Source organism: Branchiostoma belcheri, unplaced genomic scaffold (assembly GCF_001625305.1).
Source record: "Branchiostoma belcheri isolate BF01 breed outbred unplaced genomic scaffold, Haploidv18h27 scaffold21, whole genome shotgun sequence".
NCBI lineage: Eukaryota > Metazoa > Chordata > Leptocardii > Amphioxiformes > Branchiostomatidae > Branchiostoma > Branchiostoma belcheri.
Genome location: NW_017803602.1, coordinates 507,127 through 529,131, shown reverse-complemented (window position 1 = coordinate 529,131; position 22,005 = coordinate 507,127). Strand labels below are relative to the sequence as shown.

At 44.0% G+C, this 22,005-nt stretch overlaps 1 protein-coding gene across 2 annotated transcripts; it reads right to left on the bottom strand.

Moving 5' to 3' along the window:
• Positions 1–611: 611 nt before the first annotated feature.
• LOC109469665 (nectin-4-like) lies at positions 612–20,499 on the bottom strand. 2 transcript variants are annotated; one of them, XM_019768203.1, is made up of 9 exons: positions 20,319–20,499; positions 10,492–10,836; positions 8,747–9,040; positions 7,214–7,492; positions 6,557–6,811; positions 4,274–4,339; positions 2,968–3,150; positions 2,287–2,441; positions 612–2,005 (listed from the first exon to the last, which is right to left on the bottom strand). In XM_019768203.1, exons 1-9 carry the CDS (start codon positions 20,374–20,376, stop codon positions 1,916–1,918), a joined length of 1,725 nt encoding a protein of 574 aa, XP_019623762.1. In that variant the 5' UTR covers positions 20,377–20,499; the 3' UTR covers positions 612–1,915. The 2 variants fall into 2 exon arrangements, with proteins under 2 accessions (XP_019623762.1, XP_019623763.1); XM_019768204.1 differs by having other exon boundaries at positions 2,968–3,147.
• Between the last annotated feature and the right edge of the window lie 1,506 nt (positions 20,500–22,005).

The window sequence follows — 22,005 nt, the reverse complement described above, 5'->3', positions numbered from 1 at the left end:
GATCCCGATTGTATCAGGGACGTATCTGGCACGCTGGATCACGTGATTCCTCTGATGGCAGGTTACTTTTGTTTGACCAACATGTTAGTACCGGTCATGCATGACGCCGACCTCCAGGAGGCGCTGTTACACCGGTGTAGTGTTTACTGAATGATCTGTGGGTGAGGCTCTGGTCATGGGCCGATGGCATTATAAGATGAGGGTCAAATCTGTAGGCCGACATGCGTCAGAGGCGTGATTGAAAAACACAGGTATAGCGGTCACGGAGACTTTGAGGTTTGTCACAGTTGGGAAGCGCTATGACGTCATGCTCTGTCTCTTTTATATGCCGTCAGTTTTCTTTCTGGGTGGAGTTGGCTATGTGACAAAGTCGTTCAAACAAATTTCGTTCTTCCTTCTTTTGACGACTCAGTAGGTATTGACTGCAGCCTGAAAGACCTTGCTTGCACTCATCTAGACTTGTCTATACCTTCTTCACGTCAGTGACGCAAGTCAAAACATGACTTGTGTTGCAAATTATGGACAGACACGATAGCTAGCTACTTAATAGTACTCGCTGCACCAAACTCAAAACATTCACACGCAGATACCTGTCATGTACATGTCTTTCATACAAACTGACGCTTTATTTACGCAGAAAATATACTGGCAAGAAAGTCATTACAACCTCGAAATGTTTAGAACGCAGAGATCACCAGGATAGATCTCTACAGTACAGTAGACATCATTAGATCTCTTCAGCACATGACTAGATCGGTCTACAATACATGAGAAACAGCAATTAATTTCACGTACAAAAGGTGTTCACTTTAGAGCAACTGAGGGCACATTGTCAAGGGTACGATGCTGTCACCCATTACATTTTCTGATACGCCACCATCTTGATCATTATCAGTGGACATGAAGCCCCAATCTGATAGGCTCAGAACCTATCCTGTGTTACACAATGTATGGATGGACAACGCTGTCAGTGGCTGATCAGGCCTCGTCCCCGAGAACTTGTGGATATACACCTCTAACTTGAGAAAATCATCCTCATTCCAAGAACTACCATTAGGAGCTCAGGATTCTTTATCATCATGAAAATCAATCCAATAGGAGCCCAGGATTCTCTGTGATCTGGGACTGGCCGGAAATCAGTCATGTTGGCCTCCAACAGACAGGTCTCAGTTTAGCATATATGGAAGCGCTGCTAGAAGCGTGATATAGTCAGGCTTACTCAGAACCACGATTACTGAAAGCTTGTATGGGACTAAATGTTCTAGATATGATTGATTACCTCACAGTTTTGTTTACTAGTAGCTATCTTGCTTGTTTCGGCACAATAGTGTGCTCTCTAGGCAGTCTATGACGCAACTTCTTAACTTCGAATTCCTTCGTCGAAAAGGACCATTGACTTGCTGTACGTAATCATTATGGCAGTGAGTTGGCAAGTATTTGCTGTGATTTATACAATACAAGTTTCAAGCACTTGTGTTCAAACTTCACAAGATCATACGTTCTTTGAATCAAATTAACGAAGCAAACTAAAATTTCTGTTAACTATTGGTCTATCTGAAAACATCGCCACCATTACCATTTTCGTCTCTCGCTGTGAGCGCGACGGCAGTAAAACCGTCAGCTGCTAGTTATCTCACTGGCCGTCAGTCCTGTCGATCTGAGACCACAACATTTTACCAGATTGTATATCGGTAGGGACGGACCGCCTTTTTATCACACCGACATCTTCTTGCGCATTCCATCTAAATGTGCAAGAAATCCGATCCTTAAGTTCTAGTTATAATTCAGCTCACAACTTCATTCACCCTACACACACCGCCACCAGAATGTTTCGTTTGTTCCTCTCGTCCCTTTAAAACTTTATGTCCTGTTCAATGTGCTAGTGAGTATGTCATCTGTCGGCAGTAGAGCTGAGTTACTGCGGCGTGACAGGAGGGAGAGGCGGTTTCTTGGACAGGGTCCGATGGCAGGTGTTCAGCTCGGGTAGGCTCACAACCTCCTCTGCCTGCAACAGAAACATGGCGATTGTAAACAAACATTGTCATTCTAGGAAAGTCAAAATAAAGTCAGTATTCAAAGTATTTTTCTTACAAATCTGAAGTGTCAAGATTATGATTAATTGTTTATTGTAAACTCTTAACCCAGGGGTTAAATGCAAACGTTAAGGATGGAATCTCAAATTTCTGTCGTGAATATCATATCACTTACCTATTTACAACGTCAAATAGCCCAAGGCTTTTACCGAATAACAATTTCCGTTCATACTGCTGAGGGATCGATTTTCACCTGTAGGTACTGCTGCAGTTGGCTGATTCGTTGAGGAATTTTCTTGGGTGGCAGCGGAGGAAGCACCTTCTGTGCTCCCGCCATGCCCTGCGGTGCATCCGGGACCTTCTTGGGTGGCTGGGGCTTCTCCTCTCCTGATGTGTGAGCACGAGCGTCTGAGCAAGGGAAGGAGGTGAGATGGCGTCATTACAGAAATGCTGTCACACGTTTCAAGAAAATACAGTCTCACTACCTCCGGAGGTATTATTTCGTGTGTTGTATGGCTGTGCGCGTGTGCCCGTGTGTGTTGATGGAAGGATTCCCTAAACCACTGACCAGAAAATGCAAGACACATGAAGTTAGTTGGAAAGGTTTCAGTTCAGGTGCTGACAGGAAGTTTTTCAGCTACTGGCCATATGCCAGGCGGAAAATGTAGTGACGGGAAATCCACAATAGTGAATAAAACTTGAAATGCAAATAAAGGGACAAAATAGCTGATTTCTTGCTGGTATGTGTTACATACATCATGTGGACAAAGGTGTGTTAACGTGCTTAGGGCTTGTTCTTTTGTGGTAAAATTTCCCCACTTATTTTCAAGGCTTCAATTACTGCATATACATCTTGCTCAAACATCTGACATGACATTCAACACGACTGGGTGTAACATAATGAAGACAGTTAGAGAAAGAACTGTGTTTGTACCGCTCTCCGAGATGAGCTCCACGTATTCCGATGGGAAGATGCCGATATTTCCGTTCTGATAGCCGAGCCACCAGCGCTCTCCTTCCCAGGTGATGACCTCGTACACGTCCCCAGTCTGCAGGGTCAGCTCGTCCTCTCCTCGCGCCTGGTAGTCGTACAGCGCCCGGGCGTACCGAGAACCTGCTGGGGGAGGCACAAACAGCGCAACAGGTGGTCACTCAGGTAAACATGGGTATCTAGCTTCTCTCGGATGGGAGGAGTTTTCAATGATTAGACATTTTTCATATTCCTGCAGGGGTTGTCGCATGTCAGGAATCCTGGCATAGAAGATAGACTTGCATATAGTGAAGTACGCACATCAGAATACTTGGGACATACTATCAGAATGTTATATTCACCCTCTTGTTGCTGGACAAAATGTTTGTTCAGTAGATGTTTTCTGGAATCTCGCGGTTTCTATACTTAATTTGTTGCGACCAATCTTGAGATTTATGTGATTGTTCGACGGCTCGTAGTGATTGAATGTTTACCCAGCAAAGCATTACCGTCATGAAATACCCCCAATACCTCCAATTTTGGCAAATTTCTGCAAAACCGTGCATGCATCAGCCCGTGCCAAGGTACGTTACAAAATGAATTGCTCTCCAGAGCGATAAAGTGGGTTTCGTCTATCCTTTTCTCCGTGAGCAATTGTCCTCTGCATCACTGCTAACGTTCCCGCCCAAATTGGTAGTGGCAGACTGATTGGCCGGCATCGATCTCCAGAACAGCCTGTTTCTCTTGTTACGGTCTATCGATTTGGGCAGGGGTCACTAACGATGCCATGATGCACTCTCAGCCCCATTCATTTACACGGGACTGGAATAACGGCCGCCGTTGTGCAAAGTGCCTTGTTGTAGTACGACTGTACGTGGTGTATATATACTTACTGCATGGGTTTAAAACCATGCTGCCTTGTAGGTCCAGGACGATTCACGGCGATCCTGACTACGATAACAACTAGCAGTTCAACCAATGATAGCATGACACTGCTAGGTTAGCGTTTTGGCCAATGAGAGATTAGCGCATGTTGTCAAATATTTACATTTGTATGTTTTTATTTTGTACTTCTACGTTTCGATGGAGGTGGCTTGGGCAGGCCTGATGCACAATATTACATATTAAAATGTTATTTGATGACAATTAGCCGTATAGATCAGACCTCGTTCTCTCGACCCGACTCCTTCTGACGGAATGTCACTCCACTACATTCTACATGTAACTATAAACCAATCAGCTGCGCAGGTACAACAAAACGTACTGTCACCTTCCTTCCTGTTCTTCTTCACCGCCTTGAAACTCTCGTACGCAGATGTCGGGTCCACACAGCTGTCTGTCGGCAGGTCAAAAATACAGACAAACGTCTGTGTCATGGTGGATACTCGCTTACTTATACATGCTAGGTTACACAATGGCTAACTAGGCAGATGAGTTATTCAAATGTCAAGTAAAAAATATATGTTTAATAGCAACTATACAATTTATATATGCACTGTCGAATGATATCATATTATAGAATGATATTGCAACCATTATGTCTTATTGGTGACTACCAATATTTGAAGTAGAGGAGTAAGTAATATCAAAATGTTAGACATGTGAATTCTTATATTCCGTTATATTCCGCGTATGGGATTTTTATAATCTAGAGTACATTTTCATGTATCATTTTGAATGTATTCTGATTTGTGATGAGTCAAGTAGATAAAATTAGTAAAGTAGATAAGATATAGTTTCAACTTGACCTCACAGTAATTCGAAAGCATTGGATTTACAATCCGTGTCATGAAAGAAAAATATATTCACAGGAGAGCCAGAAAACTGCACTTGACGGTAAGAAATATCGGAAATCGTTATGACACGGTCTTAAATCCTCACCTCTAGTTACCTCTCTGAATTTAGCTACAGACGAACTCTAGTGAGACAACTCCATATGTCTGCACTAACTAAGCGGGCTCACGAAGCATGGTGGATTTCACAGTTAAAGACACAAATTCGATCGCTCCAGAAACTATTGGGCAGAGAATAGAAAGTGAGCACCTAGTTCAAATACGGGTTCTTGTAATAGCTCTTGAACTATTTTCCACATAACAGACAGTGCCAAACAGGGCCAAATCACAAAGTCAAGGGCGTGACTATTGTACATGTACGAAAACGTCATACTTTTGTTTCATGTGCATAAAAATGCTCGTGCACTGCACTTACAGTGGCCGACGTGACCATTTTACAGATCTCCTGCACTGGAAGATCGTCCTGTGATCAACTCTCTGATCCAACAAGTCATTTGTATCGTACAAAATAGCAATGTTTGCATAAAACTATCACCGTACCAAATTGAATACCGGTAAGAGCTCTAACAACGACGTAACTAATGAGACAAGGCTCAGGATTAACAACATTGTTGAAAGCCCTCTCCAGGGACGTCACATCAATGTACATTTGCAGTGCTTTGATCTATTTTTGATCATAACATCGATCGATTAATGGAGAACACGCCGCTGCTTCCAGTGATTCAGCACCGCAGCTACATGTCCACGTCTGCAGAGAAGGTTAAAACATCACATCAGACCACTTTCTACAGCAGAGAATCAATGGATCATTTCTAACATACGGTCCTCATGTATCAAATGTAACACCAGGACCATTATTCAATCAATACGTACTCTAAATAGTCATTTGTCTGATTCACGGTGAATCGCGATGTACTTTCCTGACCTGCAAGAGGCAGATGGTATGGACCAGTACCGGGTACACAGACAACAACTATCGCCCACAAAGTCTAGAAGTGTGAATATTTAGTCGTATACTTCTCATACACCAGCCTTAGTTACTAAGACATGTTTACGGTGTACAATGTCATCAGTATGAACGTCAGCACTGCCACTGGTATTATTCTAAATTGGGCGCAACCCAGCTCCCTAACGTTAGAACTTCCCCTTGATACCGCATTTGATAGACTGCTGGTGAGTGGAGAGAATAACACCAAATCTTTCTAAATACTACATTACATAACTAAGCAAACTAGTAACACAACGTCGATGGATGCCATGCATGCGAATCATTATATTTCTGCAGAAGTAATGTTCCATAGAGAATAGACCGATCTCAAATCCCTGCCCACATTTCTCAAGACTGAAAACATTGCGATGGACAGTCGGGATCAGTCTTAACTACGGTGCAGGTGAAGCTTTACCACCTGCAGTATAGCGTGTAACAAGGGCTCATGGGACATGCGGCGTGGAGAAAACCTGGTCTTTATAGTGCATATTCGACTTTGGGGCTCATTAAGAGTCCAACGTTGATGTGCTAGAGCACTGTGCCTTGAGGCTACCTTTCTGCCTACTCTTTCTCTAGTTGTTCGATGCTGATGTAGACATATATTAACTGAATAGCTTTTGTATTTTAGAAATGATAGACATAATTAAAATTCAGAACATCACACTTGCCGACTATCCTCCATTTCTTCATATTAATGCTTGCCATCGATTGGAAAGCGCCCTATGCCTGACTTCTCACCTACTTTAGTTCCTTTCTAGTGCTAATAGCTTACCTGGTTTGAAGGCAAACTCCCCTGACGCCTTCGTCTTAAAAGGGCTCTCCTCAGCTTTCCTCATCTCCTCCTTGGCGACGTACTCGAAGTGCTGCCTGCCAGCCTTGTAGTAGAATGAGAAGTCCCTCTGGTCCTGATCACGTTTCCTGCGCTTGAAGACGAAGAGGGTGCACAGCAGAGCAGCTATCAGAATCACGCCCCCGAGCGTGGCACCGGCAATGATCGCGATAACGGCGGGGGAGGTCACTGTTGGATCTGTAGCAGGAAACAGGAGAGAATATACCGATGTTAACACCTATGGTTGAATGCCTTTTAGTTAAGTTAAGATTATTTAAGATGTCAGTAAAACTTTAGAATGCCATATTATTCTGCCATCCACGTAGAGCAACCGTTCAGCGACCAACATCATTGGATTTGAGTGACCCTTGATTTGTTAATTTGAATATGATGGAAAACATAAAATACTATTTGAAATACAACCAAACACACAAAACGTAAAAGGATTCGTTCTTAATGAATTTGTCAAATGTTTGGTCGCATTTTGGTGATAAGTTGATAAGGTTATATTTGCAATGATTGTCGGCAGTAGTTTTTTGTCTTAAATTGATCCCTAATGTAAGACTAGTTGGCTAAGTGTTGGCCTTATGATGTACACACCTTCGACGATGAGTCTTATAGTTCTGGAGGCCCTCGTCCCTAAACCGTTACTGGCAGAACATATGTAGTCCCCGGTGTTGTTCTTCCTCACACTTCTCACGAGAAGTCGGCTGACGAGAAGTCCGTCGATTAGAGCCGGGGTCTCGTTTGGAATCACGGTCCCACTCCTTGACCACGTGATCCTAGGTCGAGGGTTCCCATTGGCCAAGCACTGCAGCTGCACATTCCCTCCCTCTGGGGCTCTTACCGTGTCCGAGACCTGGACAATTTTCGCAGGATCTAATGGAAAAACGTTCACACAATTCTACCACTGAAATAATACAAAGTGATAATGAACACCTTAGCTATAGCATCATGTCTGTCGGTGACTTTATCCTTCACTGAATTTAACTGTCATTGCGGTGCACCGCACAACTGAATGAAAACGCGACTTATAAATCTCGAAAAGCTCTGTTGAAAGCATTGTGACTTTTATAACTTTATGGACTGATGAACACAATGACAGTTATCGAGTGAATAGAACGCAGTTCCATTAAGCGCCCGGGGGTGACCTAGTCGCGCCAGACCTATCGACTATCAACACCACCGCTACCGGAACTAATCCTTCATTAAATTGCTCGCAGATCAGATTCTATTAAAGGCTGGGAAACGCCGTCCCAATAGTATTCTAGGAAGCTAATGTATACATTTTTCTCCTTGCATATATCACACTGACAAAATCTGACAAAAAATGCAGTCTTGGGTAAAATGCTGAGATTTTAGTGCTGCCAAACTTACAAACAAAAGAGCTTTCAGCACCATGGACAGCCCCCGTCTATTGTCATGATCAACAGAACGGCTGTTACATATATCTCTAGGCGTTGCTTAAAGAATTGTGGTGAGGATACTCCTAATATACTTGGTAACAAGTTCCGCTCCAAAATTGTTCCGTTAAAAAAACATACATTTTACTGTAGTGACACTAAGGCCAATGACTGTATTTTGAATAACGGTACTCGAGTGGGGGTGGGGGGTGGGGGGAGAGGAAAACCCAACATAAATCTGGATTCCCCGTACAGGTTTCTTAAGTTTGATATCGAATTTGATTATTATTATGTATGTGCATTTAAACAATAAACAAACAAAACATGCTCGCTCAGCGATCCAGTTCAGGAAGAGGTGGTATTGGAAGAGGTAGATATCGGACTGAATTTGGTCCCATTTATTTTCCATTACTTCACCTACACCGGTTGACATGTTGGGATTAACGGAAACCATAGCTTGTCTAACAGCGATCGAAAAAAAATAGCGGGAGTCAATAGAAGGGGAATTCAATCGTTGGTAGAATTTCCTTGGTTTGTTTTTATCCCCTGCAATTGATTTTAAGTTATGTTTTTTACCTGCACTGTCAAACGTTTTATTTGCTAACAACGTTTCGAAGGAGAAATTAGATATTTCAAACTTTCGGGAATCACTTTGGGTTTTCGTGAACTTCAAGTTCACCCCCATTCCCTTCAGTCGTGTGGTTGATTTATACGAATGAAAGGAACTTACATAGGACTTCCAAGGACAGACTGTCGTTCCCAGGTCTGGTCACGTGGTCTGCCATGCAGGTGTATGTCCCAGAATCCTCCCCTGACACGTTCCTGATGATGAGTGAGGGGAAGTGCAAGTCTCCGCCGCCATATTTGGAGCTGAGCTTCAGCGCCGAGAGTGGGACGCCATTCTTCATCCAGTACAAAGACGTAATTTCCGGTTTAGCATTGGCCACGATACAGTTTAATGTCACGTTAGTGCTCCATTCCACGATGTATGGGTTTTCTGGTCCAACGGCAACGGTTGGCGGAACTGAAAATGCAAATCATTAAGATCATTGATACAAGCTATGGTTAAATATAAACAGTATAATTCTTCAACGCATGTTCGTGCTCCATAGGCAGAAATGTGATTAAATTGTCAAATCATACCTTGTGCCGGGCTGCTACAAATAACCTAATGATAGCAAAAGTCATGTTTGCATTATATATGACTACATGTACATATAGTTGAACACACAACTTGTACATAGGTAGGAGACGCTCAGCTTTATTTTGCACGCAGCAGGTAGTGTATGACTTCGAGTTCAACCTTTCAATTTTTGTTGAGTTACCGTTGATTCCATCTTTGTGTTTTTCCCTGCGGGATTCATAAATGAAATGCATACATGGCGTTTCCAATTTTCTTTACACGAAAGGTCCAATTTCGAAGGGAACTGCAACAATTCACCAATTGATCCAAATGAATGTAAATGGTTGCAATCCAACTCTGTCGTAACGGTGCCTATATTCAAACATATATGTAGTTCTTTTATTGGCGGGGATAAGAAATGTCACTGCTCGAGCTATTATAGAAATGTATCCATTGGCAAGGAACATCGTTTTCCCAGTGCGCTCAAACGTACATTTGGATCAAAGTGCTACTTGTGTTTTTCTAATTGTGTAGGAAAAAGCCATGGGTGCGACTCTACAAAATCTTTTCCCCCGCAAAAGTAATGCGGCAACACTGAAAGAACATCCAAACATAGTCCAAAATAGTTTTTTATGCGTGTGACATGGTCATTATCCAAACGCGTTTCGTGACAATATAGTAAAACTGCGCGCTTGCCCACTAGTATTCTATTGCCGGTTTGCACGACATACTATTAAGTTGCTGAATGCCTGCTGGGCAAACGCCGTTATTGTTATGTTTCACGAGCGCTCGTTGTGCCAGTTTAAACTGATGGGATCTCTATTGAAATGATCTGAGCTCTGGCGTTCTCTGACAGCGAACGAAAAGAATGGGCCATGAATAGGGTTTGCTTCTCAGAAATGAATGTTCTGGAGCCTGCTTTCTTATACACCACTGGGTGCAGTTCCCAATGTGGTGTTTCCACAAAGAAATCAATGATTAGTCTCTTTCAAAACGGCAAAATGCGGACATCGGCCGTGCATGATTATAAGAAGTAGATTGTAACTTCTAACAATATTTTAAAGCTTTTTAATTTGCGTGGACATTATACTAGAGTAATGTAACAACGCTTTGCCTTAAATTTGCACTTGTTTTTAACTCGACGGTCTTACTTGCAATTCAGAGGATGAATTTTCCGCTGTGGTAATTATCATGACAGATGAGCGTATTTATCATTCAGTTTTTATTGTCTTTTTCTAATATTTAGTTTCATCATTTATTTCAGGAGCCCATGGCTCGACTTAGGTGTACTATATCAATACAAACATATGCTTGGGAAACATTTGGAGCAGTTCACATCCCGTTCCTCTCACCTAAGACGTTTAAGTAGACGTATTTCTCCTGCTGCACGGGGCCGTCCAACATGACGGTGATGACGTACAGACCCTCATCCCCCAGCCGTACGTTCCGGATCCTGAGCGAGGCCTTCCCCACCAAGTCAGCCCGGTCCTCTAGCGGCCCGCTGGCGTCCCTCCTCCCCGCTGACGGGATGTAGGCGAACACCACGGCCCGCGCACCGCCCACTCCCCCCTCCACCTTGTGCCATGTCAGGGTCAGGAGCTGCTTCTGATTGGTGTAGGACGCGCGGAGGGTGACGGGATCGCCGCGGACGGCGTCCACACTGGTCTCCACGTTCAGCCCGACATCTGCAGCGGCCACTGGAAAGATAAAGTTATATTCAACAATTTAAATCACTTTCCAACAGCCATCCAGCCAACAGACTCCCGGTCCAATTTCCTGTTGGCTCTCTAGCCAACTTCTGTTCTGGGACCTAACTTCCTGTGTCTGACCTTTTATGGACTGTAGTTAGGTGATTCCCCCCACCCGCCAAATACACACACGTGCTGTCACTCAAATATTTGAAGATTCAAGCAAACATACACACAAGCAAACACACCCAAAATAATGCCTCACGGAGGTAACTAATCAAAGTACATTATTTTTCAAATACCCATTCTCGAGCTCTCCCGACTAGCACTGCGATCTTCCACTTCCCCATCCTGCCAAGTCTGACATACGGCCAGTCAAGCGCCATTGTTTTTGTTTTATGTTCTCTTTGATTAAACATGAGCCCAATAGACAAGAACAATCGATATCGGAGGCTGTCGGCCGACTTTCACAACCATCTGGTATCTCATGACTTGAAGGTCATGCCTGTACTTGTTTTTACAGACTCGATGAGGCAAGGGTGTATGTGAGGGGGCGGATGGGCAGTCAGAGAAGTTCTTCATAATGTTGTGATAAATCAAACTAGCAAGCTTACATTTGTTGATTGCTTTCTTTTATCCATCTATAGCGATGTAACAGATAATCATCAACTGATAATGCCAATCGGTTTACTAATGTAGCGTCGCCGTATGTATACATCGTCAGTAAAGCGGTTGGACGTTCACAGGGCAACACAATATATATATGGCGTTAGTTGTAGCGGATATGGTTATCGTATTTTAAAAGGAATATTGTACACTTTTAAAACCTCTGTGCCATTCAATACCATATAATGAAGCAACCAATAAGATGACTCGAACTAAGCCCCAACGCACATGTTATATAGGCATACCGAGAGAAACGGTTGTATGAAAACCATGAAACCATGAAATTCAATATACTCAGCAACTGGTTCGAACACCCTCCGGTCTATAACACTACTAAACACAGACATTCATTATTTCAGACCATTGCGGTTCCTAGGACTTTCCACATCATCATTACATTATATACATGTCTCTGCCGGCCCCCACGGAGGCCCCTGGTTCTGAAGTATGGCTTCGAAGAAAAATATATGCCGTGCTTCGAAGAGATTACAGTGTTATCCAACACCGGCACTCTGTCATCCAAGTCTGTATTTCATCTCCTCCTCTTGGGTGTTCAGCAGAAGTACGTGTAAGCTTCTTACATTCCCCTTGCTCCCTTAATGCACAATTGAAAAGGCAGAGTTGTGGAGTGTCGAGTATCTCATAACGACCGACCGTTCTCATGTTTCCATAAACCATACACGGGAGGTCTGGGGCTGTAAGCGCGGGCCTCCGGTCATGTTCATGCATTAAAGGCGCTCAAAGTGACGGAGGGTTGGAGAGCTGCTGAGCTTCGCACAAATATCCCATGGGTTTGACCCTGCTCTGTTTCATCATATTTAGACAGAACATCGTGGTGAAATTGCGTGGATGCACATCAATGGTGGTGCATTACTCAACAAATTTTTTTCAGAAGCCAAGAACCTTCTTGGAAACCATAAACCTTTAAAGAGGTGAAGACGCTGGAAAGCTCTAGGAAAATACGTGACCGACCCAACACGATTCCTCGGGTGTTACACAAATCTTGTGGATATAAGGATGTACAGTACGGAATGTCTTGCTTTGAGGCATGAATAAGCTTCACTGAGTAAAAGAGCGCTCTCCATCAGAAAGGCTCTGGTGCACTGGCCGGTCAGTTACTCACAAGCTGTTGGTACAACTTCCGTGAAACTTCACAAATTAAGAATGAACGCCCAAATTCCACGTTTCTGGCATGTTACGATGTAGATAGGACCATGACATAAGCCCATTGAGTGATTGAATCAGTTCCTGCCAAGCTGCATCTTGCAGCCCGCATGTCATCGTCATGTCCGAATTAGTCTCCTACTGTCCCGTGGGGCACGTGATCAGTGATAACGACGGCCGCCCTGGGACAGAGAAGGCTATGGTTAGCCTGGGAACGTCGTAAATATAATCCTGGCCAATATCGTCTGTCAGACGTCTCCTGGGATGGGCAACATTTGGTTTTATTCAATTGGTGGGAAAATAAGATCTCAGCAATTGGTTGGGATACAAAGAGAATGTATTATACCATGTCTAAATCCTGCTGTGCCATACGATAGTCACAACCGACAGCATACCTTGCAATTGGATGAACGTACCGTAAATTAATTCATTTTTGCGGGAATTTGATTTAGCGATAGGAGTGGGAAGGAGTTTTTCGCAGAGTTTTGATTAATTTCGAAACAATACTGAAGCACAAAGCACGCAGTCGAGGTGTGACCACTCTACGGCGAGTGACCGAGAAAAGCGCGAAAATAAAACCGTCCCGATCATTTCAAGATTTACAGTGAGTTCAGATGGCGCTCTGTACCTCACTTGTTGATGTATGACATTATATGAATGGATGCCGGGGAAGTACAAGTGAACTATCGACGTATATTTACGACATTAACATTCATCGTGGGGAAGCCTAATGCGGGCATGTTCACATAAATTACCCCTGACGTGCACAGATCCCGACTATGGCCGACATGCGGAGCATTTTAATTAGCCAGATAGTTTTTCGTGGCAGAATTGTTGTTAACAGTTTCACATCTAAATGGGGTACGATCCAGGCAGTAAGTCCCTGATATCGGGGATTATTTCTGCACATACCCCGCATTATCAGGCATCAGCGATGATTGACAGCGCACCGTTTCAGGCACGTTTTGATGGAAGTGCGTGGGCCTCCCGTGCGTCTTCTCCACCGTCGTCTGCGCAGATAAGCGCCTTTACATGCTCATCTCCAACGCCGAACACTCATAAAACATGAATGAAGGTACGGGGGAGCTTATGAAAAGTTAATTCAATTAGTAGGAGGGCAGCTGGTGAGGCTATGCTACATCTATCCGGGAGTCGGCACGCTGACTAACCTTTTATCTAACGTGATGTCATGTTTTATAAATAGCGTCAAGCCTGTCAATGTCAGAAGAGTAATAAAGATACTGGTACTGAATGTTACAGGAGCTAGAGCAGGCTGGATGCCTGGTGGTGTATACAGCCCTTATGGAACAAATATTCAGAATATGACGATGATTTAGACCAGGACTAGACCTGGAGTTTAATACCACCAAAAGATATATGCTTGTTTTTGTATCCACTAATGTCGATGGAGGAAGGCCCTCGGCCAGGTAGGGCACTTATGTCAACTGTAAATATGTCATATGGCAAATATTAATGTCGACATTTCGCTTGCACCAACCTTGCGTCTGTGTGTGCAAGACTTGGCTCTGCCTCAAACGATCTAACCTTAATTAGCATATTAGCATATTGAGGTACATTTAGCCGTTTGGCAACCAATTCTATATGGGTTATAGCCATCAAGGATGCTACTCGACCCCACTATGAATGATATCACGAGAGTTCGTTGATTTTTGTTTTGTATTTCTTTATCAGGATGTGCGCTCAATGTTTTCTGTCTGACATCGGAGGAAACCTGTTGAGTCGAAAAAGCATGATGATGCTGATGGCGATGGATGTTAAGCCTAAACGATAGTGCTGCATACCGATACCCAGGTACAGTTACAGGTCTAAACCTCAGTTTACGGTACATGTATCTAATTTACATTTAGGTACGAGGTACTATTTTAAATCTTTTTGATATTCACTATACGAGATCAGAATATACGACTTCATTAACGAAAACTCCTGTACTTGCTGTGTACAACTACCAATTTTGCACGTGCTTTGTACGAAAAACAAGATTTACCTCTGTACCAAACTTTACCGTCATCATAATATTCCACCCACACATACATCAGAGTTTTGGCAGTGAGCGCAGGGGGCCCACAGACATAAGATTTAGCGTGAAACTAAGTAATAGTTGAATGTGAATTGCTCAGGCTCCCTGTACACAACACATTTTGTATATTGATCGTGTGCATTTGTGGTAGTAATTGAATGAATCATGTAGATCACGCTGTGTGTAAGAACATCTCTGTGCACTTGGTTGGGTTCTCGATGACGCATTTAACTATTTAATCTATCTAATGGCTCTCCGGTGGTTGGTGGGACCCAATAGGAGATCTCGGAGGACAGCTTCAGTCTCAGTGTTCTGTGATTACTGTGATTCGTTTTTCTTCGATAACATCGCAGTGATTGCCGTAATGACGCCGTTGTGCACGCGGGAACGTGCCATTACAATCAATGTTAGCTGAGCAATGAAACGACAAGAGGTACTGTGGGGAGAAGATAAAACGCTCCAGCTTCATCAAATTATTCATCATACACGGTGGGACCACGTTACAACTGAATTACAGTTGGCACGAGAAAAAGCTGTATTTCGTATGATTATCACACACTTCCCAAAACTTATTCGTCCCTGTCTCTGAAGAGCTGTGGAAGGAAAGATTTACAACTATTTGTAAAGCCGAGAATGGCTTTCCTTTGCCTTGTGGCCACGAAATACTGAATCTGCTTATTTGTGTGGATATCGTGGCAAACGACTGGACTGGCCATTCAGTACCGGGATGCTACCATTTGTATGCATGGCCATCCCACTGTGTTTGCCTTTTGGAGCCGTTCTCTCCCATGAGAAAGAAGACGAGACGGCATTAATCTGACAGCAAATGGCGCTCTAAGACTGCTATTGAAAGTGTTACTGAGTCTGCCTGTAGCGGGCGCCGACTGGAAGCTAATATTCCTTCCTGACTTTGGCTCGCAGCCTTTGATCCTTCCCTGTATTATATACAGCTTGGTCTGCCCATCATGATGATGGCAATAGATTCAGTACAACCACAACTCATTGGCGTTTCTTTCTGCAAGGATTAATAATTCAGAATTCAATTTGTATCCGTCTAAGGTTGCTAATCTACTTCCCTTTGTTCGCCATTTGATATACATGTGGCCCTTATGCACGGAATGAAATTTTCACGGGCGGATGAATTGATTTAATCACGGGACACAACCCTGCCACACGATCTCTGGTCTCATGCCGCAGCACGCAGGCTCGGTTCTCTCGCTGTCGATCACACAACGTTATTTTTAGAAAACCCATCTGCAGGAAAAATTATTTAACGTTCTTTCCATTTTTATTTCCTGTGTTGCACCTGGGGTGACGGCTGCTGCTCGTGAAAAGGGCAGCTTTACAGCAAAGGGTAGGGAACCCCCATCAATACTGGTCTAACTGGTCTTTTGCTTTTAGAATTAGTTCTATCAAGTTGTAACTTAGAAGCAAAAGCACCATCGTAAAATTATGACTATATGAAAAACACCGCAAAGTCCCAGACGCACATATCTGCCAGAGATAACGACACAGTACAGAGACTGTATTAATCCAAAATCAATCAAGTGTAAGCCGACGTATTCATGAACTGAATGCAGTTTCAATATGAGATCACGTCTTTTCTATCTATAATACCATCGCGAATGTTGCCGAGACAAAATGAATAAACAAATACAACTGTCTGTGAGAAATGTTTTGAATTTATACATCATGTGATAGTTTTACATATAACTGGTGCTGTATGGCGTCTATTGTAATGTTGACGGTATCACAAGTTTCTTTCTTCAGTGCTGGATAACAACTCTCTCATCATCTGACAACTACCACTCTAACACCACTATCCCTGTCCCTGGTGCTGAACGACGTTCACTCTTGCATCAATGTCCCCGTCCTTGGTGCTGAAAAACGTTCACTCTAACATCAATGTCCCTGTCCTTGGTGCTGAAAAAACGTTCACTCTAACACCACTGTCCCTGTCCTTGGTGCTGAAAAACGTTCACTATAACATCACTATCCCTGTCCCTGGTGCTGAAAAACGTTCACTCTAACATTAATGTCCCTGTCCCTGGTGCTGAAAAACGTTCACTCTAACACCACTATCCCTGTCCTTGGTGCTGAAAAACGTTCACTCTAACATCAATGTCCATGTCCCTGGTGCTGAAAAACCGTTCACTCTAACACCACTATCCCTGTCCTTGGTGCTGAAAAACGTTCACTCTAACATTAATGTCCCTGTCCCTGGTGCTGAAAAACGTTAACTCTAACACCAATGTAGAGTGATCAACCGTTTTTGTCAACCCCTTGCTCAGTTTTAGAGAGGTTAGCCATCGCCCCTGTCCTCCAGATCACCCTTTTAACAAATGATCCGACCCGCCCCTATCCACCTGTTGAACTAAAGGTCCTGACAAATTCACCCATTTCACGCCGTGATGAATTATAAGCGATGTAGCTGGCCGTTACCGACTTCGATTTCTTTTGTAAAGGTTAGGTTTAATCGTGCAGTCGTCCACACACATCCACCGCACGATGCCGGAGGGATTTAGTCTTCAAACAAAGCCGGTGCGAGAGTGGGGCTTCCCATGCGCCATCAGAGACCAACAACAAATCCACGGGCGCGCCACAAGGGGGCGGTTTTGTTTGGATGGGGCTTTATTCTTTGTGTATGTTTCTGATTGATCGAGTTCGTAGTCGAGACGGAATAATGCAATCTAGTGCAATAACACCCCCCTGCCCAATGGGACTGTACGCATAATTCATAGTGTACATGCATATGTAGCTGGCGAAACAACTAGGCACTGTGTCCAAGGGGGCGTTCGCTATAAACCCCCCCCCCACACACACACACACGCACACACACCATCACCACCACCACCATTTTGCAATCCTGTAAGACGCGACACATAAAGCTTAATACTGGTAATTCCCACATATGTGGTGCGCTGAATACTTTCGTCTTTTCTGGACACCATACAAGAGATACTGTAGTTAATGATTCCAAATTGTTGGCTTTTTTTCCTCTGAAATGTAAAGCAACAAATGGACAGTAAAATGCTAAGCATTCAAAATTTGTTTTAATTTTCATTTTTGATGATGATATATCATTTCACCATCTTACACGAGGGTTTTACTGCGCTAGGACGTAAGTCTATTCATCTTCTGTATAGTATAAATGATAATTGGTATATTTACAGTTTATGGATTACGGACCCACATGTAAATCGCTGTTTTGTTAGAACAGCATCTATCATATATTACAATATACATTAGCCAACGAATCTCTATCCTATAATACCCCTACATTACTTTACGTCTATGCGTTCAGCGCCAAAAAATACCTCAGTAAGATATGGCCCAATTTTCAGGCATGTCTAAATTGAATCACGACTCAACTCAATCCATCATACTCATCTGAAGTGATTTATTTTCAAGAGCAATGTGTTTCATCTCGCGGAACCGAGCTCTATTATCCTCCGGAGTGAAATTGAAAATGTGCGGTTGGTGACGAGACCGACTGTTCACGTGGAACCGACACTGTGTACGCTTCGCCTCGTCAGCTCCGGCCAATAACAGGCCAGTGTCCTTACCGGTCAATAACATGCCTTCCCCCGCAAATTGGTGCAATCACATCACGAACTTATTAATCTAGATTACAAATTTAGGGAATGATTTGCGCATCGTTTTCAGAGGACAATGACCAGTGGGTCGGCGGTGGCGTGTGCGGCGTACCCTGAAAGGTTAATAATGACGACCGGGGCACAATTATGCACACTTACTCCACAAGTAGACTGGAGTGACTTCTTCACAGATGAAAGACGTTGGAGTGCGCAATAATCAATTTTCTCTCCAAAGTGTAGACGGCTTTGAAATGGAGCGAAAATGGATTCATTGTTGTCTAAGTGAAAGACCAAGATCCCGCTCTGCTATGTGAAACCCGATATTTTGGACGCGTGTGTAGCGGGGGGGGGGCGGGGGGCAGCATGCCTCCATCGAATGCTGTAATCACCAGGCCTTATTGAAATGTAGAGCTGCCGCTGGGAGTAGTAAGACTGGAGGACAATGACTAAAGGTGACTCTGTGTGACAGCACAGTTATAGGCTGGGAAATCACATAATGGTGTAGCTGATGGAGAATAAATAGACATCACCCAAGTGATAGTATTTCCCGATCCTAGGGTATAATTCAGATCAGAAAATTGCACGCCCAACAGTGCTTTAATTTTCTACGCATAATTGACATCACCGCGGCCCATAGCTAGCGACAGGAAAAGCCGCGTACATGGCGAAACCTGCTTGGACTAAACACGATAATGTAGGTCATGAAGGGTATTTATATGTACTCTGTAAGCCTTTGAACTGCCTATTCAAATCATCCATTTTCAGCCCCGGGCAGCCTGTGGTATATAAACATCATAACTCGCAACGAACTTTGCAAAAAAACTACCCACGAGCTTACATATCCGTTTTATATGATATAACCACAGCTTTACCGTGGTTCAAGCAGGTAACAATATTTTGTGATTAGTATGCCTAAGCTTCGATTTGATTGCTGTATCTGTCTCTCGTACTGGAAAAAAATAACGTCATCTCTAACATCACAATCCCTGCCCCTGGTACTGAAGCAACGTTCACTCTAACATCGCTATCCCTGTCCCTGGTGCTGAAAACCGTTCACCCTAACACCACTGTCCCTGTCCTTGGTGCTGCAACGTTCACTCTAACACCACTGTCCCTGTCCTTGGTGCTGAAGAAACGTTCACTCTAACACCACTGTCCCTTCCCTGGCGCTGAAAGCGGTCCACTCTAACACCACTGTCCCTGTCCTTGGTGCTGAAGAAACGTTCACACTAACACCACTGTCCCTGTCCTTGGTGCTGAAAGCGGTCCACTCTAACACCACTATCCCTGTCCCTGGTGCTGAATTTTTTTACTCTAACATCACTGTCCCTGTCCTTGGTGCTAAAAATGTTTACTTTAACACCACTGTCCCTGTCCTTGGTGCTGCAAAAACCCACTCTCACACCATTGACTTTATCCGCGGTGTGACTTAATAACTCTACACATGGAACATGTATGCTACATTTTCTATCGATATTTTGTAAACCTATAAGGGTCATGTTGCCTACCGGAAGAACAAGGCAATGTGGTATTTCAAAGCTTTTATGTGCCTGGTGAATTATCACTGTTAAAAGGCCTCACTCCATATTCCGTCAATCAGTAACGTTACATGGACGCATGTCTACATCACACACATAGTAGCTTGCACTGCGATTCGCGACAGAAAGATCTTAAAATTGATTTTCTCCGCTGTAGAAGACGCGACCATGTGATACATCATTATTACATCCGGACAGCGATTCTGTTAGCAGCCGCGCATCAACGAGCTATTCCAGACAACTAACTACATGGTTGTGTTAATTACATGTAGCTTTCCACAAGATGCTTCAGTGATGCCAATATATATTTAAAAAACCGATATTCATTTAGCTTGTCATAAGTCTTCTCGTCTTCCCATAGCAGAGGGTATATATAGTTCTGTAGACATGGAGACAGTCGGTGTGCGGTATCTGTTCTACCCTAAGCCCAGTACAACGTCCCTGTTCCACAACTGATGTCTCCAATATAGTGCTATATGTGTGACTTACCTGAGGATATGAGTAGGATTCCACAGAATAGGAAGATAAGGAGAGCTGCTTCCCTCATGAGTCCGACAAGTCCTTGTCCTTTCCTGGTGGCACACAGCTACCTTGTCCCCATACAAATCTCGGAGCGTCTGTCGAGCTCACAAACGCGGCCTTGTGCACCGAGCGGTCCTCCCCGGAGACCTTTGGTTCTGATTAGCTTGATTAACGTGAGCCCGGGTGCGTAGTTACCCCGTAGAGAGCGCCTATCACATCTCCTCTATCGGGAGGCGGAAAGAGCGCGACCGCCTGTAGTATCCATGGATGTGTCTAATTGAAACTTACGATCGCCGGACCTCCCGGGTTTGATCAGCCGCAGGGTGAGGCAGGTCTCCCGCTGATCTTCCCACCAAAGCCCGGTGTACCCGCGAGGTCGGAGGGTCAGAAGTTCTCCCTTTTACTATTCGAGGAGAAGCGCTTTCGGTCTCTGGCAGCCGTTACAGAGCCGGGCCAGCTCCAGCAATCTGGTCTCGCGGGTCGTCCCGGCATGCCTCGGGGCAGGCTTGTAAGCCCAAGATAAGCGAGATTGCCATGGCAACCAGGGGTCTTTGCTCATGGGACAGATCTAATCGTCTGATAGTGACGCGTGCCTGTATTTCATGGAGGACAGGTTAGTCAAGATCTCACCGCACCGAAATAATCCGGAACGAAATGAAAGGCAAAAGAGCACAGCCCTGCATGAGTTTTTTCTTTGTAGGATTGTTGACCAGTACCTCAGAGGCATGGGCATTCGTTTGGTAGTTTACATGCAGAAGACGTAGTCATCTTCAGCTAGGGCGCGGTCAGTGCGATAACGTTAATAATCAGCGAAAGTATAGAGCAAGTTTACATTGTCTTGTTAATATTACAGACATGGTTTGTGAATGGTCAATAAATTCTTCCAAAAGGAACTCAATATTTAATGCCCTAAAAGATTTCACAGAATCACATACTTAGCTATTCCTAGATTCCATATTTGAAATATTCTGAATGTTATAACTATATTGTATATATAATTCCAAGCTCGACTGTGACGAGCGAACTTAACGAGTACAACTCACTTCCAAAACCTCTTGGACATTTTCTGCAAATGATATGTGCTTCTGTCTCTTGATCAAATAGGATTTTGCGGTGTCAAAACTGCTTTGCTGTCCACCCAGAGTGAGACAGGGGTATATTTTTCTACCGTGTCCGCTCCCACTCCTTTACGTGACTTCCCTAGTCTGACTTATGCCCACACTAATGTTCAACTAGTGCCCGCTGCCCTTTATTCGACCCTACCAGCCCAGGCCCTTCCACCCGCCGCACGTGCAGGGACCATCACTATAATCTCCGCGTACGACGCCAACTTGGTCCTACAGATAAGGCGGCAGGCAATGTAGCGCGGCGAATGGACGGGAGCTATCTTTCCCCACAGGCTAATTCTCAGGCAACACTAGCGGGTGATTTGGGCTGTGCGTGCCCTCTGTGGCGTTAATTTTCCTCCTAATTTAATTCCAGTCAAGGCCTGAAAGAAGAGGCGGGGGTAGGAACGCATCAAGTGGAATAATTGGAGCCGCAGGTAGCTCGCTCGAGTCACGCCAGCGCTGTTTCAGGCGGAATTAAAAGCGGACAGTGATTCCTCATCCCGATGATTGTGTATGTATAACAGGTTGTACCTCGATGTGGGCGT